At 35.0% G+C, this 21,747-nt stretch overlaps 1 protein-coding gene across 1 annotated transcript in view; it reads left to right on the forward strand.

The window, feature by feature from the left end:
* Cdc123 (cell division cycle 123) overlaps positions 1 to 21,747 on the forward strand; it is a 59,731-nt gene that overhangs the window by 23,076 nt on the left and 14,908 nt on the right. The window contains exons 6-10 of the mRNA XM_076832112.1: positions 383 to 489; positions 12,477 to 12,525; positions 14,307 to 14,382; positions 16,074 to 16,196; positions 17,158 to 17,186. Coding sequence (XP_076688227.1) covers positions 383 to 489; positions 12,477 to 12,525; positions 14,307 to 14,382; positions 16,074 to 16,196; positions 17,158 to 17,186 — 384 coding nt within the window. The remainder of the gene's footprint in view (positions 1 to 382; positions 490 to 12,476; positions 12,526 to 14,306; positions 14,383 to 16,073; positions 16,197 to 17,157; positions 17,187 to 21,747) is intronic.

Below are 21,747 nucleotides of genomic sequence, written 5' to 3' on the forward strand. Positions count from 1 at the left end.
TAATTATTTTAATTCTGATGTTTGACTGTCACTCTTGAGATAGGAAGAAGGGAAGTGATCTCTTTTATTCTTGAAGAGTAGCTGGTCAGGCTGTTTCTTTACCATGTTACTCTTTCAGCTGAAGTGTGCTTCTGACATTTCATTTCCCCCTTCTTCCATCATCAGCAAGAAAAGCATTGGAAAGTGCCTGGGCCCCAAGAGGAAATGTGGGGACCACACCAGCTCAGTGATTGTAACTGAGGGTCTGTCCTGCAATGGTCATGCTCTTCCTTGTAAAGGAGTATAATTTGACATATGACAGTATTGCTAAGATCTACTAGACTTTTTTACTACAGCAAGTAACATGGAATATGTACTAAATCACATGTGCTTTATTATTTAGGATGCGTACTGGATAGCAATGAATAGTTCTTTGAAGTGTAAAACCCTCAGTGACATCTTTCTACTTTTCAAGAGTTCTGATTTCATCACTCGTGACTTCACTCAACCGTAAGCATCTCGTTCCCTCAGTATCAGTTATTTCAGTACTTGTGCTGATTTTTCTATTGGTAGAACTCCATTAGTTCTAGTACTGCTATAAACAACAGTTTTATATTTCAAAGTCTTTTATGTTCCCAAAACTACTTATCAAAACATACCTTTCTTTTTCTTTTACGGTAAAGACTTATATAGTGGATTTTCCTAAATATAAAGAACTTTCTGTGTATTTGCACATTAAATATTTTAGTACTCTTTTTTTCCTTGTATAAAACTGATGTTTATCATAGACAAGCAAAATTAGAAACTGTAGCTAAACAAAAACAGGAAATATAAAAGCACTTATGAGGGGCTGGGGTAAGATAGATAGGGAGAGAAACTTAGAAAAATAACTGCCACTTGATGATAGAATAAAAGCACAAACAGCAACTACAACTCAATAGTGCAGGTGTTCTGTATATCTATGATGTTCTGTATACCACAGCAGTAGAGCATTCGCCTAGCACATGTGAGGCCCTGGGTTTGATCCTCAACACCACATAAAAATAAATCAATAAAGATATCGAGTCCAACTACAATTAAAAAATAAATATTTAAAAAAGCACTTAGAATCATTATAATTGTCTCTATATACTTCCAGAGTTCTGTCTATGCATTTATTTATGTATAATATTATATATATATAAATTTATACATATATATAAATTTATTATATGTATAAATTTTTCAAATGGTATCCTATAATTTGTATTGCTTAGTAGGCTAAGTTTGTACTTTCCAGCATATAGTGACATCTTTGCATGTCTTTAAATACTTAATTCTTCATGACTTTTTATTACCTTAATGATATGTCCCTGAATACCAATGGCATGATGTGTTTGACCAATCCTTTTCTTCTAAAAAGTTCTGCAGTGGGGCTGGGGATATAGCGCTGTTGGTAGAGTGCTTACTTGGCATGCATAAGGCCCTGAGTTCAATCCCCAGCACCATCAAAAAAAGAAAAAAAAAGTTCTGCAGTGAATATTCTGAAGTTAAATTATTGTGTGCTTCTCTAATTTTTTCCTTAGTGTAAATTTCAAAAGTGGAATTGCAGTTTTTCTTTCTTTGCCAGTCACTCTATATAATTAAAGAACTTGACCTTGCATGATCTGCATCATAGTTATACAGAACACCTGCACTATTGAGTTGTAGTTGCTGTTTGTGCTTTTATTCTATCATCAAGTGGCAGTTATTTTTCCAAGTTTCTCTTCCTATCTATCTTACACCAGTTATCTCAAACTTCTTTAAACTGGCCTTTAAAATAAAAGATATCTTAAAATCTAGAAGCTAAGCAGGAGAACAAAGGTAAAAAATATTGTATATCTATGCTACTTCTTTCCTATCCATTCATTCGAGTTTTCCATAATAGTTTATCCCAATTCACATCCTTTTCTGAAAAGGAACTTGGCCTGAATAAATAACTTTGCTTCGTGAACTTTGTTGAATCCAAGTTTTGTAGCTTGGGCATGTAATTATAGTATTATATTAATTAGAGAAAACCAAGTTATGTAACCATTAATGGGCATGGTTGTCTTGCATACTTATTAAAAAGGACTTTAGGAGCTGGGGGTGTAGCTCAGTAGTAATGTGTTAGCATGTTTGAGACCCTGGGTTCAGTCCTCAGCAGAGGGTAGGGTTCTTCTTCCAGCCTTCTTCTAGCTGGAAGAAGCAGGCTTTTACCTGCATTGGTATTTCTGGCTTTAAGAATAAAGCATACACACACACACACACATTTGGCACCAGAGATTGAACTCAGGGGCACTTAACCGCTGAGCCACATCCCTAGCCCTTTTTTGTATTTTATTTAGAGACAGGGTCTCACTGAGTTGTTTAGGGCCTCACTAAGTTGCTGAGGCTGGCTTTGAACTCGTGAACCTCCTGCCTCAGCTTCTCAAGCCACTGAGATTATAGGCGTGTACCACCATGCCCAGCCCTGTATTATTTTGACATTTAGTTGTGAGCCTTTTATGGCTGTGTTGGTGCAGGTGCTATTAGGAGTTGGTAGTCCTTGTTTAGTAATAATTAGTAGCATTTTCATTTTAGGAAATGCCCTCTGATTAAAAGAAAGTCATGTCTTTTTATTGTAAAGCTTTCTGACAGCCAATGCTTTAAGTAAAGAGGCCCTGAAATATATTACATTAAAATTACTCTACACTGTTAATTAATCTGTTATGGACTTTTATATACCTTTAGTACTGGTTGTAGCTAGAGTGTGAGAGCTCCTTGCCTTTCCAGAAACCATTATAAATCACTTCTGTTTTGAGACTGATTGTTTTCTAACTCAGCTTTATAATTTAGAGATCCACTATTTTCACTTAGCCCACTTCTTCCTTTTTGTCTTAATTTGACTGATGTTCCTGTGAATGGTATCCCTGAGTTGATTCGCATTTTGTGTTTTTTGACTTTTGTATGGGGAGGAAGTTAGCTCAGCAAGTGAATTTGAGGCCTTGGATTTAGAGTGTTCACCCAGAAAAGGCCATTCTTCTCCAAGTGTAAATAGTTGGGAGTTGGCAGGAACAACTACTGAGCACTGACCTTTTAGACTTTTAGGTGGGTACCACTAGTGTGTCACCCTTTTCTAGAAATATTTGTTGGTAGTCAGTTGCATAGCAATTGATAAGCCAGTAGCATAGTATTAAAAGTTATCATCATATTAAAATTCCTTATTGATAGAACTCATTGAAGATGCACTTTGGGAGCTGAGGCTATAGCTCAGTGGTAGAGCACCTGCTTAGCATGCACAAAGCCCTGGGTTCAATCTCTAGTACTGCAAAAATTTTTTAAAAAATGAACTTTTGACACAAGGCCTTGTCAGAAAGCTCTTAAAAGATTAAAACTCTTAATGTAGTCCGGTTGGTAGAGTGCTTGCCTAGCATATGTGAGGAGGCCTTGGGTTCAATTCCCAGCACCACACACACACAAAAAAAGTGTAATTCTTTAGATCAGATAGAGTTATATCAGTGACTTAATCTAACCCTTTTCTTCTACAGATTAGAAAACTGAGGATTAAATGTGTCAGTAATTGGCCCAAGGTCCCACAACTGATTTCTTCCACCAAAACCAAAATATAATTTCAATAATCTAATTCTAAAAGTTCTTTGTACTTTCAGTTAATTTACAGATTATTTTCAAAGTGCTTACAATTAAAATACAGAATACAGTATAACTGAATATTATAATATATAGTTGTACATACTACGTATAATATCATATAGTATTACAAAAATAAGATTATTTTGTTTATACTATTTTGAAACTTACCTTAACTAAAAACAAAGATGTGGTCAGGATTGCAAGATAACAAAAGGCCAGCTGAAGATAGCTTATACATATGGGGTTTAAAAGAATATATTATTTGGCCAGAAGTGTGTGTGGTTCAGTAGTAGAGTGCTTGCTTAGCATGCATAAAGCCCTGAGTCCAATAGCCAGCACTATAAAAAATAAAAATAAATAAATCTGGATAATTAAAAAAATATATTATTTACCAAGAAACTTGGAGACTCTGTATTTTTAGAGTTAATTCAGCAGCCCACTAAGGTCACCAGGAAAAGACTTTCAGACTTTCCTCTCTGCCATCCCTGGCTTATTGGCTTGGTGTTTAGGGTTATCACCTGTTGGTCACAAGATTGCTATCAAAGTTGCAAATATCTATCACATGAAGACATGACAATGTCCGTACAAAAATAGGAAAGATAGGTGTATCTCCTCTGATTAATTTCCTATATGAACAAGTAAAGCACTCCTGGAAGCTTCCCAGGAGACTTCTCTCAGATATCACTGGCCACACAGTTACTTAGCCTAATCAAAGAATTGGCAACAGAAACAGAATGCATGACCATTTAGATGAGGGGTTTTCAAATGTTAGATTGCATCAGAGTCATCAGGAGAGTTTGCTAAAGCACTGATTTCTGGGGACCCATTCCTAGAGTTTCTGTTTCAGTACTCCTGGGGTGGGGCCCAGCCATATTATTTCTAATTTGTTCCTGAGTAACATTGATGCTGCTGGTCCAGGTTCATGCCTTAAGGACTGCTTAGATCAACACATGCATCCCTGGGGTTAGGGAGGTATGTTAGCATAACTGTAACAAAATATCTGAGATAAACAGTTTATAAGGAGGAAAACTTTACTTTGGCTTATAGTTTCATTCCGTGATTTGTTGGCTGTTTATTTTGGGCTTCTGACAGCATGGTACACAATGGTAGGAGCACATGGTTGAGGATGCTTGTTCTTGTAATGGCAGCCAGGAAACAAAGAGAAAGGCAGAAAAGAACCAGGATCCTAGTATCCCCTTCAATGGCAAATCCCCAGTTACCTAACTTCCTTCCAGTAGGCCCCATTTACTGAAGGATTCCCCGCCTTCCAGTAACACCATGGGCTGGGAACCAAGCCATTACTACATGGGCTTTTTGGGGGGTTAGACCATACCAAGAGGTGATCAGGAAGCACAAGTGTTTCCAGTGTCTGGACAATTCACATTCTGTTAGCAAGGTTGGTAATGGGGAACAGCTAGAAAGGACCAATCATCAGTGTCTGCCAAACTGTAATTTGCTGTAAAATATTAAGTACAGTTTCATTTTTCCTGTTCCTCAAATTGTTACTCTAGACAAAAAAAAGTAGAGATTGAAATATAACACATATAACATAATCAATCTAATTATCTTTGCTGACTATATTCTTTGTCCAAGTATAAACATTATATTTGATTAAACTTATTGAATCACAAGGCTGCTTTCAACAATTATTTTATTGATTATGTGTCACTTTAGTAAGCCAAAGCAAGAAAACAAAACAAAACAAAACTGTTATTCCCTTGCCATTTAGAAGAAAAAGCTGAGTGGGTGAAAAACTAAATCCATTCATTGTTTCTGTGATAGTCTCATGACTGAGGAAAAATACAATTGACCAGAGATCAGGGAATTTCATTTGTCTTAGTAATTTAAACTCAGTTATACTCAATGTAATTTTTAGATTTTTTTTCCTTAAGATTATCACAAAACTAGTGATTAAAGTAGTCCTTTATCTTCAGGGGAATATCCCTCCAGTGGGTGCTTGAAATTATAGTTAGTACCAAACTCTATAGAGGCTGTGTGTTTTTCCTATACATGTATACCTATGGTAAACTTTCACCTTTTCATTTAAGAGGAGCACATTATGACTTCTCTTTGGAATATCTGAATTGCCAGCATAGATTTTGCACTTTGGTGTCATTATTAAGTAAGATAGGGGTTACTTGAATATAAGCATTGTAATACTGTGACAGTTGACCTGATCACCAAGACAGCTAACCAAGTGACTAACAGGTAGGTGGCATATCTACTGGAAACACTGGATAGAGGGATGCCTCATGTTCTGGGCAGGATGGAACAGGACAGCACAAGATTTTATCACACTACTCAGAATGTCACTTAATTTAAAACTTAGGAATTTTGCAGTTCATATTTTTAGAAATGACATGATCACAGGGAACTAGAATTGCAAATGGGAGGGAACCACTATTATCTTGAAGTTCAGCAGCAGTCCGGAGTCATGTATAAGTGGACTATTAGAACCTTGTACCCCATGATTTTTCAAGTTCATTTCTTTAAAAATGATGAAATTATCATAAGATTTAGATAATATCTAAGCCCATAATAAATTCACGGATTATTCTCATATATACTAATTACTCTGATTCTCCTCCTCTGCTCCTACCACACTGGCCCAAATTTGAGAGCAACTCACACCATTGGAATAGGTAATACTGTAAATCACATACATCACCAAGGCTAGAATCTCATCCCTTGTCCAGCACACAGGACTCATCTTCAAGTGCTTTCCAGTAATAGCTTCTCATTTCCCCCTCCATCTACCTTTTTCCTGCAAAATATACTTCTTGATCATAGCATAACCCATCACAGTACATATACATGCGTCCTTCTCATCTTTGTCCTTCTTTCCTTATAGCCTAGTAGAGGACACATTCTACCTTATTTTTTATATTCTGCATTCTCTGTTTTTCTGATCATCCATGCATCCCAAGTCCCGAAGTTCTGGACATGCATCCTCATCACTGACTATTTACATTTGTCCTCTTCCAAGGTGTGAAGCCTTTGAAATGGCATGATGGATTTCTGTTGATTATAATAATGAAGTTCACAGAAAAATCATGTCAGTCTCACAACATATTTAAGACAAGATAAATAAATATGCCCACTTACAGTAAGAGCATTTGGCTGGCAGAAATAGTCTTGTTTAAGTTGAGGGAATAAATTAGGAAGGAACTTGGGTAGAAATAAAAGGAAAAAACATGACACTCCTCATTATGGTTTGGACATGAGGTGTCTTCCAAAATCTCCTCTTAATGCAGGATAAGTGAAATGAATAGATTATGAGAGCTGTAACCTAATCAGTCCATCCTGTTTGATTGGACTGACTTGTGTGGTTGGTAACTGTAGGCAGGTGGGGTGCAGCTGGAGGAGGGGGTCACTGAGAACAGGCTCTAGGAGGTTACCTCTTCCCTTCCTTCTCTCTGCTTCCTTATCTCCACTCCCAATCCATGAGCTGAGCAGCTTTTCTCCACTGGGCCTTTCTCTCATGATGTGCTACCTCACTTTTCCCCAGAGCAAGGAAGTTGGCCATCTATTTATACTGAGATTTCTGAAATAGCCCCAAATAAATTTTCTTCCTCTAAGTTCTTGCTTCAGGTATTTTAGTCACAAGGACTTTTAGAAAATCTGACTAAAGCACTCCTCTTAGTCATTAGTAATAACTAAGCTTATTACTTTTAATTTGGGGTTAGACTCTTTTCTTCTCTTTTTTAAAAATTTGAATGTAGAACATTCTCTCCAAAATTCCTATTAACTAATTTCAAAACATGTTAATAATATTCAGGCATAATTTTGTGGTAGCTCTCATTAAAGTAGACCTTTGAGATTTTGCTTTTGTTTTCTTAAAATAATTTTTTTTTAATATCTGGGAGTTCATCTAGTTTATAATTTACACTGTAGATTACATAACATTTACTATTTAACAGTTGTGTTATTTTAGGGATTTCATGACTAGTTAGAGCAACTGTAATTATTCTGCTTAGAATTAGGAGTTTAGAATTAAACGTTGGAGTGTCCTTTTGATGTAGACTATAAATTAGTGACTTTGGTTTTATACTACTTTTTGTTGATGTCATTTTGAAATTTTCAATTAAATAAATCTTCCTAATTAGTATACTAATTTGTATAATACTACTAACTAATGGAGGAGAACATTTTTAGAAGTGGATTTTTTTTTAAAGCAAACCCACCTCTCCAAGAATGTAAATGGAATTGAAATATTCACATGCAGCCATTTGCAGTATTTCAGTTGAGCTCCTGAAAATGTTCTTGCTGACCTTTCTATTCAGTTTTAACTAGATGGATCAGCACTTTCCTCTCCTTTCAGGAAGGATACTTGGCCATCTGGCTAATCATCTTAATAAGGCCTTGTGCAATAATCTCTTCTATACCACATATTTTCTGCCTTCTAAAACTAGTCAAGTTTTTAAAATAACAAATGTTAAACCAATTGACCTTTTAAAGTAATGTTATAGGATGATAGAATGCAAATGTGTATGTATTAAAATATATATATTTTTTTGCAGGTGCTAGGGATTGAACCCAGAGCCTCATATGTATTAGGCAAGAGTTCTACCACTGAACTACATTCTCAGCCCATAAAATAAATATTTATTTTTAAGTAGCAGTATGAGGATTAACCAAGTATTGAAATCAATATTTGTAGGAATGTGAAAACATTTTTAAAAATTAGATAATGAAGACCCATGTCTTGGAATTGCTTCTTTTAGTTTTTTTGCTTTAAGGTTCTAATCTACCTTGTTTTAAAAAACATTTTTCTTTATAGAACAATAGGTTAATAAGAAATTATCCTCATTTATCAGATTTATAAAAATATGGCACCCAGCTGATTAAAATCACATTTCAAAACTTAATATGGTAGGAGTTCTGTTACTACATTAACCATTAAAACAATGTCATATTATTTTGCCTAAGCTAATTCCTTAATTGTTTCTCTCTTCTTTGTAACTTTTAGATAAAATAGAGAAAAATATAGACAATTAGTTTAGTTTCATCTTGATAATGAACTAATGGTTGGTTGGAAACTGTAATATTAAGTTTTAAAGTAAGCTTAAATTGGCTTCATGGGGCTGGAGTTAATAGCTTAGTGGTAGAGCTCATATTTTACATGAAAAAGCCCTTGGTTCAATCCCCAGCACCAAACAAAGAGAAAAGAAAAAGTAAAAGCATTTATAAAAGTATTATAAAAACATTTTTTCTTTTATCAATAATTCTTTTACCACACACTTTTTTGTCCCTGCTAAAATACTATGTGGATTTTTAACACATTTTTCACTTAGAATTTTAAAAAGTTTAGTGTCTAATAAGTGATTAACCAACTACAAAGGCAGTGAAGAAGAGGAGGCCTGATGAATTCTCTGTAAAAAGAACTTTAGAAATCACCTAATTCTATCTCTCATTTTCTGTTAAGGCACCAAGAGCCATCCAGAGAAGTTAATTAATTGACTTTTCTGTAAGCCTGCAGATTGGTCTTATCTGAAATGCTTGAGACCAGAAGTGTTTTAGATTTTTTGGAATATTTGCAAATACAAAGACCTCAGGGATGGAACCCACCTTTAAACATTGAATTCATTTATGCTTCATAAACACCTTAATCACACAGATAGAAGGTGATTCTGTACAATATTTTTAGTATGCTAGTGTTTTGATTGTGACCTGTCACATGAAGTGAGGTGTGAACCTTTCCACTTGTGATGTCTTGTTGGTTCTCATATAGTTTCGGAGTTGGAACATTTCAGATTTCATTTTCAGACTGTATGCTAGTAAGGAGCCCAAATTCTTGATTTTGATTTTTGATATTTCTTGGCCAGTGTTTTCTTGGAATGTTTTAATTTTCTTCATGATATAGTTTATCTAATCCAGAATATTTTACTTGTCTTCATAGTGGCTGTGTGACCAATCATAATTTTCTTCAATGACAGAAGATGTTACAGCATAGAATTCTGTAAACATTCTTTTTTATATATATTTATTTTTTAGTTGAAGGTAGGACACAATACCTTTATTTTATTTATTTATTTTTATGTGGTGCTGAGGATCGACCCCAGGCCTTTGCACATGCTAGGCGAGGGCTCTTCTGCTGAGCTACAGCCCCAGCCCCTATAAATATTCATAATGCTTATCATTCTGTTGATCTTGGGGAGAAAGAGTGGATTTCCTTAAGGATAAAATAATTGTGTTAGTTTTATTAATCTGACAGTTTATGACCTTAACATAAAAATTGATTAACATGAAACAACATATGAGATTAATTTTTACTTAACAAATTTTAAATATATTGAAAGCTAGTTTTCTAATTATATAGTTTAACTCCTCTGGGTAGCATACTTTTAAATTAGTTTGATTTAAAACAAGGGATTTTTGCTTTTCAGAGAAAAATTAGGTTTTAAAATAGCACCAGCATGTGTTTGAATGTATAAAAACAGAAAATTAATAAGTTGGAATTTTAGAAGATCCGTTTTATATTATGGATTTGGTGAGCAGTAGGTTTTTGTTTTGTTTTATTTTAATACCTTTATTTTATTTATTTATTTTTATGTGGTGCTGAGGATCTAACCCAGGGCCCTGCATGTGCTAGGCGAGCACTCTACTGCTGACTCACAACTCCCGCCCCATGTGTGTTTATTTTTTTTTTTTAGTATTGACATTGGTTGAACCTAAAGTCCCATTAGTATTTGTGTTGTTTTTGTTTTGTTCTGGCTCCCACCCCCCCCTTAATTTTAGAATTTTAATAGAACCTTTATCCTTTAGAGAAATAGTACAGCCTGCAGTCTATGATTTAGTGCTCTCTTCCTCACTTCCTTGTTATTGTACCTTTCTGAATCTTGGTATCCTTGTGTGATAACTGTAGATAGTGATAACATTCATGTCCTCATAGGATTATTGGAAGAATTAAATGAGAAAACAAATAAAAAGATTCATGTGTGCCTGGCTCATTAATTGTTCAGTGCATAAAGCCCACTAATAGAGAAAACCTACCGGCATTTTAACAAAACACACTATGTGTAACTTTTTTAGCAATGTAGGTTTTATCAGTCAGTGCCCAATTATTAGTGATAATAGAAGCTCTGTTCTTAGGATTTCAGCCAATCAAGTAAACTTGTTATTGTTTGTAGTATAAAGCATAATGATTACAGAGTAGTCCCACCTAATCATGTATTCAGGGAAATTAAAAAGCTTCTTCCTTCCTTTCAGTCATACATCAAGTTATATTGATGTGGCCTGAATATCTTTATATAGTGATGCCTCTCCTTCTCCACTCCAGCATTGCCTTCATGAGCTCCCATCTCTTACCAGGACTCTTGCCTTCATGAGCTCCCATCTCTTACCAGGACTCTTGCAACAAGTCTTTCCACTGGTCTCTTTGCCTCACATTGCCACCCTTCCCAAAACTATCCAATATTATTTCACCACAGTGACATTCTTAATGCATGAAGGTAATGATCTCCCTTGAATATTTAGACTTTATAGTCTCCCTTTGTCCCTAGGCTGGTGAACTGTACATGGTCTGTACTTCTCCTGTACAAAATTTTTATCCAACTCCATCATTCTTCAATTTCCCTCTTGTATGCTACACCCCACGAGTACAGATGTCCTGTAGTTCTTTGAATACTAGGTGACATTTCTTACTTCCCTCCCTATCTTAGCACATTTCTCTGTGCCTTAAATCTGGACCTCTTCTTGCCTACCTTCCCTTACTCCCCTCACAGCAGATAACCAATCACATCTTCCTTTTTGCTATTGGAGTATTTTATTTTCCCCAGTGTTTTGAAATTGTTTGTCTACTTGTTAGTGTTAGAGTCTGTAAACAAGTCTGGATGGCGCCTGGCATTTTGCCAGGGGGGAGTGATTAATGTTAAGGTCTGTAAACAAGTCTGGATGGCGCCTGGCAAAATGCCAGACGGAGTGGTTTGTGAAGTAATCAGTGAGCCGTTAAGTGTGGAAATTCCTGATTGGTTGACTGCTGTATCTAGTTTATGTTAATTAGATAAGCTGTGTGGAATGTATAAATACCACTCCTGTCCTATAATAAATGGCTCCCATTCCTACTGTATCAACGTACACAAGTTGCTCGTCACCCCCTGGTTATTTTGCTGCAGCTGGACTGCGGCAGTTAGTCCTTTCTCCTTTAGGATTAACCTCGTAAAGGACAAAGGCATATTACTCATTTTAGCATTCCTGGGGCCTAATTGCCTTTAGCATAGATAGATATTTAATAAATGGTATAGATATTATACATGACACAAGAGTTTTTAGAGACAGAAGCTTAATGGAGGACCGAATAGTTCCATCAAGTATTTTTTAAAATGGTACGTGGGAGAAGGAATAGATTACCTTTATGTAGCTTTAGATGGCAGAAGTAACATTAATGGCAAAGTATAGTAGACTGTCTGCTGGCACAGCCAGAGATTAAATGAATGAGAATGTGTAAAATGGCAGCACCATCCTGCATTTATTGAGAATCTGGAGTTAGGCCACTTGAATTATAGACCCAGCTTGGTCACTAAATTTGGACTTTTTTTTGCATCTTAGTTTCTTTGTCTTTTGATAGAAAAATGGAGATTATACTATATTATACTATTTGTATATTTTGCATTATACTATTTGTATATTTTATAATGATTTTATAAGAGCTCATAATGTTTTGAGGGTAAATGAGATAACTTCTTTAGGGTGCTTAGGCTAATGCATAACATCAAATAATACATAATACATGTTCATTGGATTTGAATTTGTCTCCTATTTCTGATTGCCTTTAATAAAATCTGACTCTCATGTTAAATATAAGTAATGTATGTATGTAAACTGATACCAGTTTTTAAAAAATTCAATTGCTGTTCTTCTCTCCAAAGATTTATCCATTGTACTGATGATTCTCCAGATCCTTGTATGGAATATGGGGTAAGAAGCTTTGTTTTTGCCTTAATGACATTGATGAGCCTAAATGAAGATGTATTGAAAATTTCTACTTAATTGAATGGAATTTTTTGGATTGATTTCTATAGAAAAAACTGAGAACCCCGGAATTTTTAAATTTATGAAATGTAGGATACATATGAAAGAATATGTATTATCGGTAGAATATTTATATACCAAATATATATAGCATACATAAACTTATAGAATTTATACTTCCCGCCCAGATGAACCTGGTTAAGTTTTTAAACCTGATATGCCAGGAAAATTAAGTTTTTCTTATACACACTTTTAAAATATTGTTCACTCACATCTTAGAAATAATTTTGAAGTAAGAGTGAAAGAATAGTGAACAAGACAACTCTTATTAGCTATTTTCACGATGTTAAGCATAGTAAACCTCAATTTTTATTCCATGGTTTCCTAGTTTTGAAAGTGTACACATGTGCAGACACCTCTGGATTGGGCTATGTTCTTCAGTGCAGCTACTAACTCATTGAGAGTCATGGGTGAATCTGGAACACCCCCACATACACATTTTTTTTTTAATGTTTTCCATCCCTGGTAGGCTGTCACTTACCATCACTTCTGGTAATTCTTGTATTTGCATTCACAGAATATAATACTTAACGAAAAATTTGTTGAAGAGATGATGGTTATCTTGCCTACATGGGTTCCATTTCTAGAACCACACACATGTAAAAAATGTCTACCTGTTCACTGTATTGAATATTTTTACTCTGTTTCTTAGTGCACTGTAATTGAGATCTTTACACACTACTTGTGCAAGTTTTTTCACCTTATACCATATGAGAGTATTTCCCATGTTATTACACAGCCTTTTATAATATTATTTGTATTTATGTAATATTTTCATATCTGCTATTTTATTGAACAAACATCTGTTAATGAAGCACCTGTTACTGTCTTATTACTTTGTGCTGGGAATAAAAAAATGAGGAAATTTTATTTTTTATTTTTAGCCTTTCCCTGAGGAATATCCCCAAGATGTATTTACTAGAATTTGTTCTTTCATTGCTTTTTAGGGATTATACCATCATCACCTTTCTTGAGGGGGTGTGTGTACTCTCTTTATAAATATTTTGCATTATATGTTAACTTTCTTTAAACTTATAGTGTAAACATTTTCCCAGGTCATTAATTTTCATAGAACATGATTTTTAGTGGCTGCTTATCTTATACATTTGCTGTTTTACTTGGCAAACAAATTTCTCATGCACCTGCTAAGTATTATATACAGAAAGATGAGTAAACCTGCTTCTTCACCCTTAGGGAGCTTGCAAGTTAGTGGAGAAGAGAGACTTGTATATTAATTTGATTATTAGACATTTTATGTATACACACACACACACACACACACACACACCTCCTTCCTCCCAGCCCTGAAATTATTTTATTAATATTCCTACAGGGATGGAGAACATGTAAATTACAGGGCAACTTATAGCACAGTGGCAATACGATTTGACTTGGTTATCTATCCTTGCTGTTGGGTATTATGTCAGAACTCTCAGAATGATGTGACAAAGATGGATCTTGTCCTGAAGAATTTCAGCATAATTTTTCTTTTTTTCTTTCTTTGGAATGATAGACTATAGCTCTTGCCCTCATGTCAAGCGTGTCTTATGGTACTGCTCTCTCCCCCTTTTAAAATCATTTTTTAATAGCAGCTGTTAGGGATAGTCTTGTTAGGAAATTGTCTTAGACCTTGCCTAGTTGTATTACATTTTTTCCTTTGTGTATAGCTTGTTCTCCGAAAATGGTGTGAATTAATTCCTGGAGCTGAGTTCCGATGTTTTGTCAAGGAAAACAAACTTATTGGTGAGTTCTTTCTATCTTTGAAAGTATTTTTTAAAAGAAGAAAACCATGTTGCCTTAAATATCAGTATTTCTTTTTATGGCTGAATAGTATTCCATAGTGTAAATATATTAATTTGATTATTAGACATTGTATATAGGTCTTAAAACATCACATTGTACTTCAAAGTATACAATTACTATGTATCAACTAAAAATAAAAAATAAAATCAAAGAGAAGACAAGTTTTTTTAAAAAAATATTTTTAGTTATAGATGGGCACAATACCTTTGTTTTATTATTTATTTTTATGTGGTGCTGAGGCTCAAACCCCAGTGACTCAGTCGTGCTAGGCAAGTGCTCTACCACTGAGCTACAACCCCAGCCCGAAGACAAGCTTTTGATGGAAATACATTTCTAGTTAATTACCACAGGGTTATCAATCAGTTTTAATTTCAGATGCCACCTCTACCCAATTGATACTGACTCTCTGGAATGCTATGCTGACAAGGATCCTGAGCCCATAATCAGTTTCCACAGAAAAAGGTAGTATTGTTGATTAATCATGTCTGTCTGGATTCCAGAGATGAAAGTGGTGGTTATTATGATTTCCAATTTGACATTGTATGATGTTACCTTCTTTCTGTTTGAAACTTTCCAAAAGTATTAGTAGCAATAGCTTATTAGAAAGCATCACAAAAAACTGAATTTTTGAACTTTATTTTTATTATTGGGACACTGTTTATTATTCCAGCAAAAGAAAATATGTGGGAAAACAAGGAAGCTATTCTAAAAGTCACCCATATTCTTTTCTTTCAGGTTATTTTTTATGTTTGTTCTGATTATTCAAGTTAAATATTGAAGATTGTGTGTCCTTAAATTTTTAGTTATGCATGTTTCCTGAGAAGTAAAACATATGATCAACCAAGAGAAGTGTAATTTAATCAAATCAAATAAATCATATTCATTAAATATGATGTTGATGCTTATTAACATAGCTGAAGGAGACTTGGGGCATTCAAATTTGTCATATTGTTAGATATTCCTGGATAAACTAGAGAATAAATATGCTAAAGACAAGAGTCATATTGGCATGTGATGAAGGAACTGGAAGCCCTTATTTCAGAGCAGACATCTTTCCCTAGGACTTAAGCATATTGCAGGAATTCATACTGTAGTCCCTCAAGTGTATTTGGAATCATATCAGCAAAGGCACTTTGCAAAAAATATTTACTTTTCCATAGCGTGAAAGACCAGTGTTGTGAAGGCTGAATAGCATGTATAAACAAGAAAAGTAGACTGTTTCTATGAAATAAAATATGAATATTGCAGACATATGGTGAGGGATATTTTAAATTTTCACCAAAAAAGTGGAAGAGAACTAATTTGTGGAAACTTTCTTGGAAAAAAATCAAATCAGTTGAATGTATGCAGGCTTAAATAGCTACTTTAAATTTTCTCTTAACAAGCTTTTTTGTGTCTAAATTCTTTATGTTGTGCTCAAAAAAATACTTCCAGAAGTAAGAATGTGTGGCAATATTGAACTGCAGGATTCCTATCTATGTGTAATCTTGACAACTGAATAATGTTTAATGCAATTTTCATCTGATTGAACTTCTGACCTACTTTAATGATTGTCTCAAAAAAGTTTAAATCACATCTTATATTTTTTAAAGAATATTGTATAATAACAATATAAAATATTTTCTTGTCAGGTATTTCTCAGAGGGACTATACACAATACTATGATCATATTTCCAAACAAAAGGAAGAAATTTGCAGATGCATTCAAGACTTTTTCAAGAAACACATACAGTATAAATTCTTAGATGAAGATTGTGAGTATTTTTAAATTTACCCAATGAAATGAAATAAAGTACATAATATTACTGGACCTTATTTCACCAAGGTGCATATTTTAAAAAATGGGACTATTGTATGAGGACTGGGGGTGAAGCTTGATGATAGAGCACTTGCCCAGCCTGCTATAGGCCCTTTTTCAGTTCTCAGCACTAAAAAAGAAAAAGAAAAAAAAAATTTTTATTTAAAGTACTGCATTTTACTATATTACTAATTGATATTTCTCATGATTTGCATGTTAATTTTCACCTTATTTAATTGAAATTCATTTCTAATACCAAAACCATTCTCTTTCCTGTCATTTTAGATGTTCAGATATTTCATAGGGTCCATCTACAAAAACCAGACCTATATTTCATAGAATCCATCTATAGAAACCAAATTCTGTGAAGTAAACATTTGTGGGTTGTTTTTTGGATATTGAAAGTACATTGTAAGAGAATTTCCATGCATCTTAAAATTTATATCTTCTATGCTTTACTTTTTTTCCTCCTTGTCAAGACTGGGTTCTGTGGCAGACTTATTTTCAAAAAGATAAATCATGCCATTAGCATAATTAGATTTTATGCTTTTGTATGATAAATTTTACTCATTTCATTCCTCAAATAAATGACAGATTCTCCTTTCATGAGTACTTTTCTTGTTGACAACTTTCCTCATTCCTGTATGATAAGTTATACAGTGGTGAACTACTTGACTTGATATTGGTGTTTGGTTTGACTTTTTAAATATAAGGGTTTTTTATAGTTGGGGATAGAGAATATTATATAAGTACTCATTAAATAAAACACTGCAAGGGTGCCTTTTTATATTTGATGTTTTGAGATTTAGAAGCACTAAATACTCAAGGTCCATTCTGTTTTTAGTAATGAAATGCATTTGAGGTTTAAATCATGAAAATACTAATTCATTAATAACTGAGTTTTTTCTCCTTTCCAGTTGTTTTTGACATATACAGAGACAGTAGGGTAAGTACATGCTATATTTGACATGTTTAAAATGAAGACTGGTCTTATAAGCAAGCCAGAGCACATATTTTATTATTTAAGGGTCTACTACTCAAAAAATGCGTTCCCAAACAACTAAGGTATGTGAAATTCACAATTGTCCAGAATTTTCCCTGAAGGTATACTTAGCATGAGGAGACATAATGTCTTAATTATGTGCTGCAGGTTTAGGGATTATTAATCAAACAGGTAGGTAATGTCTACCTTACCCTACTTTATATTTTGGTCAGAGGTGTGGGACCTATTTAAAATAGTTCATTTTGAGATCAGGCCCAGTGACCCTCGGAGCGGCAGAGCCACCCCCGCGCCTCCAAGGTAGGCAGATCTGCGACCCACCAGCAGGTCAGGCCTAGCATCCTGCGGAGGGGCACAGCTGCCCCACGCACCTGCAAGGTAGGCAGAACCGTGACCACTGACAAAACAGGCCCAGTGGCCCGCCAGACACATCACCCCGGTTGGGGGAGGGGCAGAGCCGCCACCAGCGCCTGCTAGGTAGACAGACCTGCAACCGACAGACACAACCGTCCTAGCGGTCAGTGGAGGGGCAGAGCCGCTGCTCGCGCCTGCAAGGTAGGCGGACCTGCGACCACCAAAAGAACAGGCCCACCGAAAGTACAGGCCCAGCGGCCTGCCGGCGTGGTAGGCACATTGCCCCAATTGGAGGAGGGGCAGAACCACCGCCAAAGCCTGCGAGGGAGACTTTGCAACTAGACAAGAGCAATATAAATATATAGATATATAGGGGGAAATATAAATATAAATATATAGGGGGAAAAATCAATAACAACAGTTTCACCAAGCAGAAAGAAACACAATCAGTATGAAAAGACAAGGAAAGAAAGGACCACAAACAGGTCAACTCAACTTTCGAAGAGGTAATATCTGCAGCAGATGGAATGTCAGATAAAGAATTCAGGATATACATGCTTCAGATGATCTGGAGTCTCAAGGAAGACATTAGACAGCAAAATCAGACAATGAAAGACCACTTCGACCACTTTGACAATGAATTACATAAACAAATCCAAGAAGCAAAAGATCAATTATACAGGGAGATAGAGGTTATAAAAAACAAACAAACAGAAATCCTGGAAATGCAGGAAGCAATAAACCAACTTAAAAACTCAATTGAGAATACTACCAGCAGAGTAGAACACTTAGAAGATAGAACATCAGACAATGAAGACAAAGTATTTCAACTGGAGAAGAACATAGACAGCTCAGCAAAGCTGTTAAGAAACCATGAGCAGAACATTCAAGAAATATGGGATAACATAAAGAGACCAAACTTAAGAGTCATTGGGATACAGGAAGGTATAGAGGTCCAAACCAAAGGAATGAGCAATCCATTCAATGAAATAATACGAGAAAACTTCCCAGACTTGAAGAATGAGACAGAATCCCAAATCCTAGAAGCCTACAGGACGCCAAATGTGCAAAATCATAAGAGATCCACACCTAGACACATTATAATGAAGATGCCCAACATACAGAATAAGGAGAGAATTTTAAAAGCTACAAGAGAAAGGAAGCAGATTACATTTAGGGGTAAACCAATCAGGATAACAGCTGATCTTTCAACACAGACTCTGAAAGCTAGAAGATCCTGGAATAACATGTTTCAAACACTGAAAGAAAATGGGTTCCAATCAAGAATTGTGTATCCAGCGAAATTAAGCTTCAGGATGGAAGATGAAATTAAAACCTTCCATGATAAACAAAAGTTAAAAGAATTTGCAGCTAGAAAACCATCTCTTCAAAACATCCTCGGCAAAATATTATAGGAAGAGGAAATGGAAAATATCAATGAAAACCAACAGCGGGAGGTAGTACAGTAAAGGGGGGGGAAATAATCAAAGAGGAAAACAAACCATGTTTAGTAACATAAATAAACGAATATGGCTGGAAGAACAACCCATATCTCAATAATAACCCTAAATGTTAATGGCTTAAACTCACCAATTAAGAGACACAGGCTAGTAGAATGGATCACAAAACAAGACCCAACAATATGCTGCCTTCAGGAGACGCATTTGATAGGAAAAGACATACATAGACTGAAGGTGAAAGGTTGGGAAAAATCATATCACTCATATGGACTTCGGAAACAAGCAGGAGTGTCCATACTCATATCAAATAAAATAGATTTCAAGCCAAGGTTAATCAAAAGGGATGACGAGGGACACTACATATTGCTCAAGGGAACCATACACCAACAAGACATAACAATCATAAATATATATGCCCCAAACAATGGTGCAGCTATGTTCATCAAACAAACTCTTCTCAAGTTCAAGAGTTTAATAGACCACCATACAATAATCATGGGAGACTTCGATATATATGCCCCAAACAATGGTGCAGCTATGTTCATCAAACAAACTCTTCTCAAGTTCAAGAGTTTAATAGACCACCATACAATAATCATGGGAGACTTCGACACACCTCTCTCACCACTGGACAGATCTTCCAAACAAAAGTTGAATAAGGAAACTATAGAACTCAATAACATAATTAATAACCTAGACTTAATTGACATATATAGAATATACCACCCAAGATCAAGCAGTTACACTTTTTTCTCAGCAGCACATGGATCCTTCTCAAAAATAGATCATATATTATGTCATAGGGCAACTCTTAGACAATATAAAGGAGTAGAGATAATACCATGCATCTTATCTGATCATAATGGAATGAAATTGAAAATCAATGATAAAAGAAGTAAGGAAAAAATCATGCATCACTTGGAGAATGAACAATAGGTTACTGAATGATCAATGGGTTATAGAAGACATCAAGGAGGAAATTAAAAAATTCTTAGAGATAAATGAAAACACAGACACAACATATCGGAATCTATGGGACACATTGTAAGCAGTTCTAAGAGGAAAATTTATTGCTTGGAGTTCATTCCTTAAAAAAAGAAAAAACCAACAAATAAATGATCTAATACTTCATCTCAAAATCCTAGAAAAAGAAGAGCAAAACAACAGCAAAAGAAGCAGAAGGCAAGAAATAATTAAAATCAGAGGTGAAATTAATGAAATCGAAACAAAAGAAACAATTGAAAAAATTGACAAAACTAAAAGTTGGTTCTTTGAAAAAATAAATAAAATTGACAGACCCTTAGCCACGCTAACGAAGAGAAGAAGAGAGAGAACTCAAATTACTAGCATACGGGATGAAAAAGGCAATATCACAAATACAGAAGATTATCAGAAATTATTTTGAATCCTTATACTCCAATAAAATAAAAGATAGTGAAGGCATCGATAAATTTCTTAAGTCATATGATCTGCCCAGATTGAGTCAGGAGGATATTGACAACTTAAACAGACCAATATCAATTGAGGAAATAGAAGAAACCATCAAAAGACTACCAACTAAGAAAAGCCCAGGACTGGATGGGTATACAGCAGAGTTTTACAAAACCTCTAAAGAGGAACTAATACCAATACTTTTCAAGCTATTTCAGGAAATAGAAAAAGAGGGAGAACTTCCAAATTCATTCTATGAGGCCAACATCACCGTGATTCCTAAACCAGACAAAGACACTTCAAAGAAAGAAAACTACAGACCAATATCTCTAATGAACCTAGATGCAAAAATCCTCAATAAAGTTCTGGCGAATCGGATACAAAAACATATCAAAAAAATTGTGCACCATGATCAGGTAGGATTTATCCCTGGGATGCAAGTTTGGTTCAGTATACGGAAATCAATAAATGTTATTCACCACATCAATAGGCTTAAAAATAAGAACCATATGATCATCTCGATAGATGCGGAGAAAGCATTTGACAAAGTACAGCATCCCTTTATGTTCAAAACTCTAGAAAAACTAGGGATAACAGGAACATACCTCAATATTGTAAAAGCAATCTATGCTAAGCCTCAGGCTAGCATCATTCTGAATGGAGAAAAACTGAAGGCATTCCCTCTAAAATCTGGAACAAGACAGGGATGCCCTCTCTCACCACTTCTGTTCAACATAGTTCTCGAATCACTGGCCAGAGCAATTAGACAGATGAAAGAAATTAAAGGCATAAAAATAGGAAAAGAAGAACTCAAATTATCACTATTTGCAGATGACATGATTCTATACCTAGCAGACCCAAAAGGGTCTACAAAGAAACTATTAGAGCTAATAAATGAATTCAGCAAAGTGGCAGGATATAAAATCAACACGCATAAATCAAAGGCATTCCTGTATATCAGCGACAAATCCTCTGAAATGGAAATGAGGACAACCACTCCATTCACAATATCCTCAAAAAAAAAATAAAATACTTGGGAATCATCCTAACAAAAGAGGTGAAAGACTTATACAATGAAAACTACAGAACCCTAAAGAGAGAAGTAGAAGAAGATCTTAGAAGATGGAAAAATATACCCTGTTCATGGATAGGTAGAACTAACATCATCAAAATGGCGATATTACCAAAAGTTCTCTATAGGTTTAATGCAATGCCAATCAAAATCCCAATGGCATTTCTTGTAGAAATAGAGAAAGCAATCA

This window comes from Callospermophilus lateralis, chromosome 13 (genome assembly GCF_048772815.1).
Source record: "Callospermophilus lateralis isolate mCalLat2 chromosome 13, mCalLat2.hap1, whole genome shotgun sequence".
Taxonomy (NCBI): Eukaryota; Metazoa; Chordata; class Mammalia; order Rodentia; family Sciuridae; genus Callospermophilus; species Callospermophilus lateralis.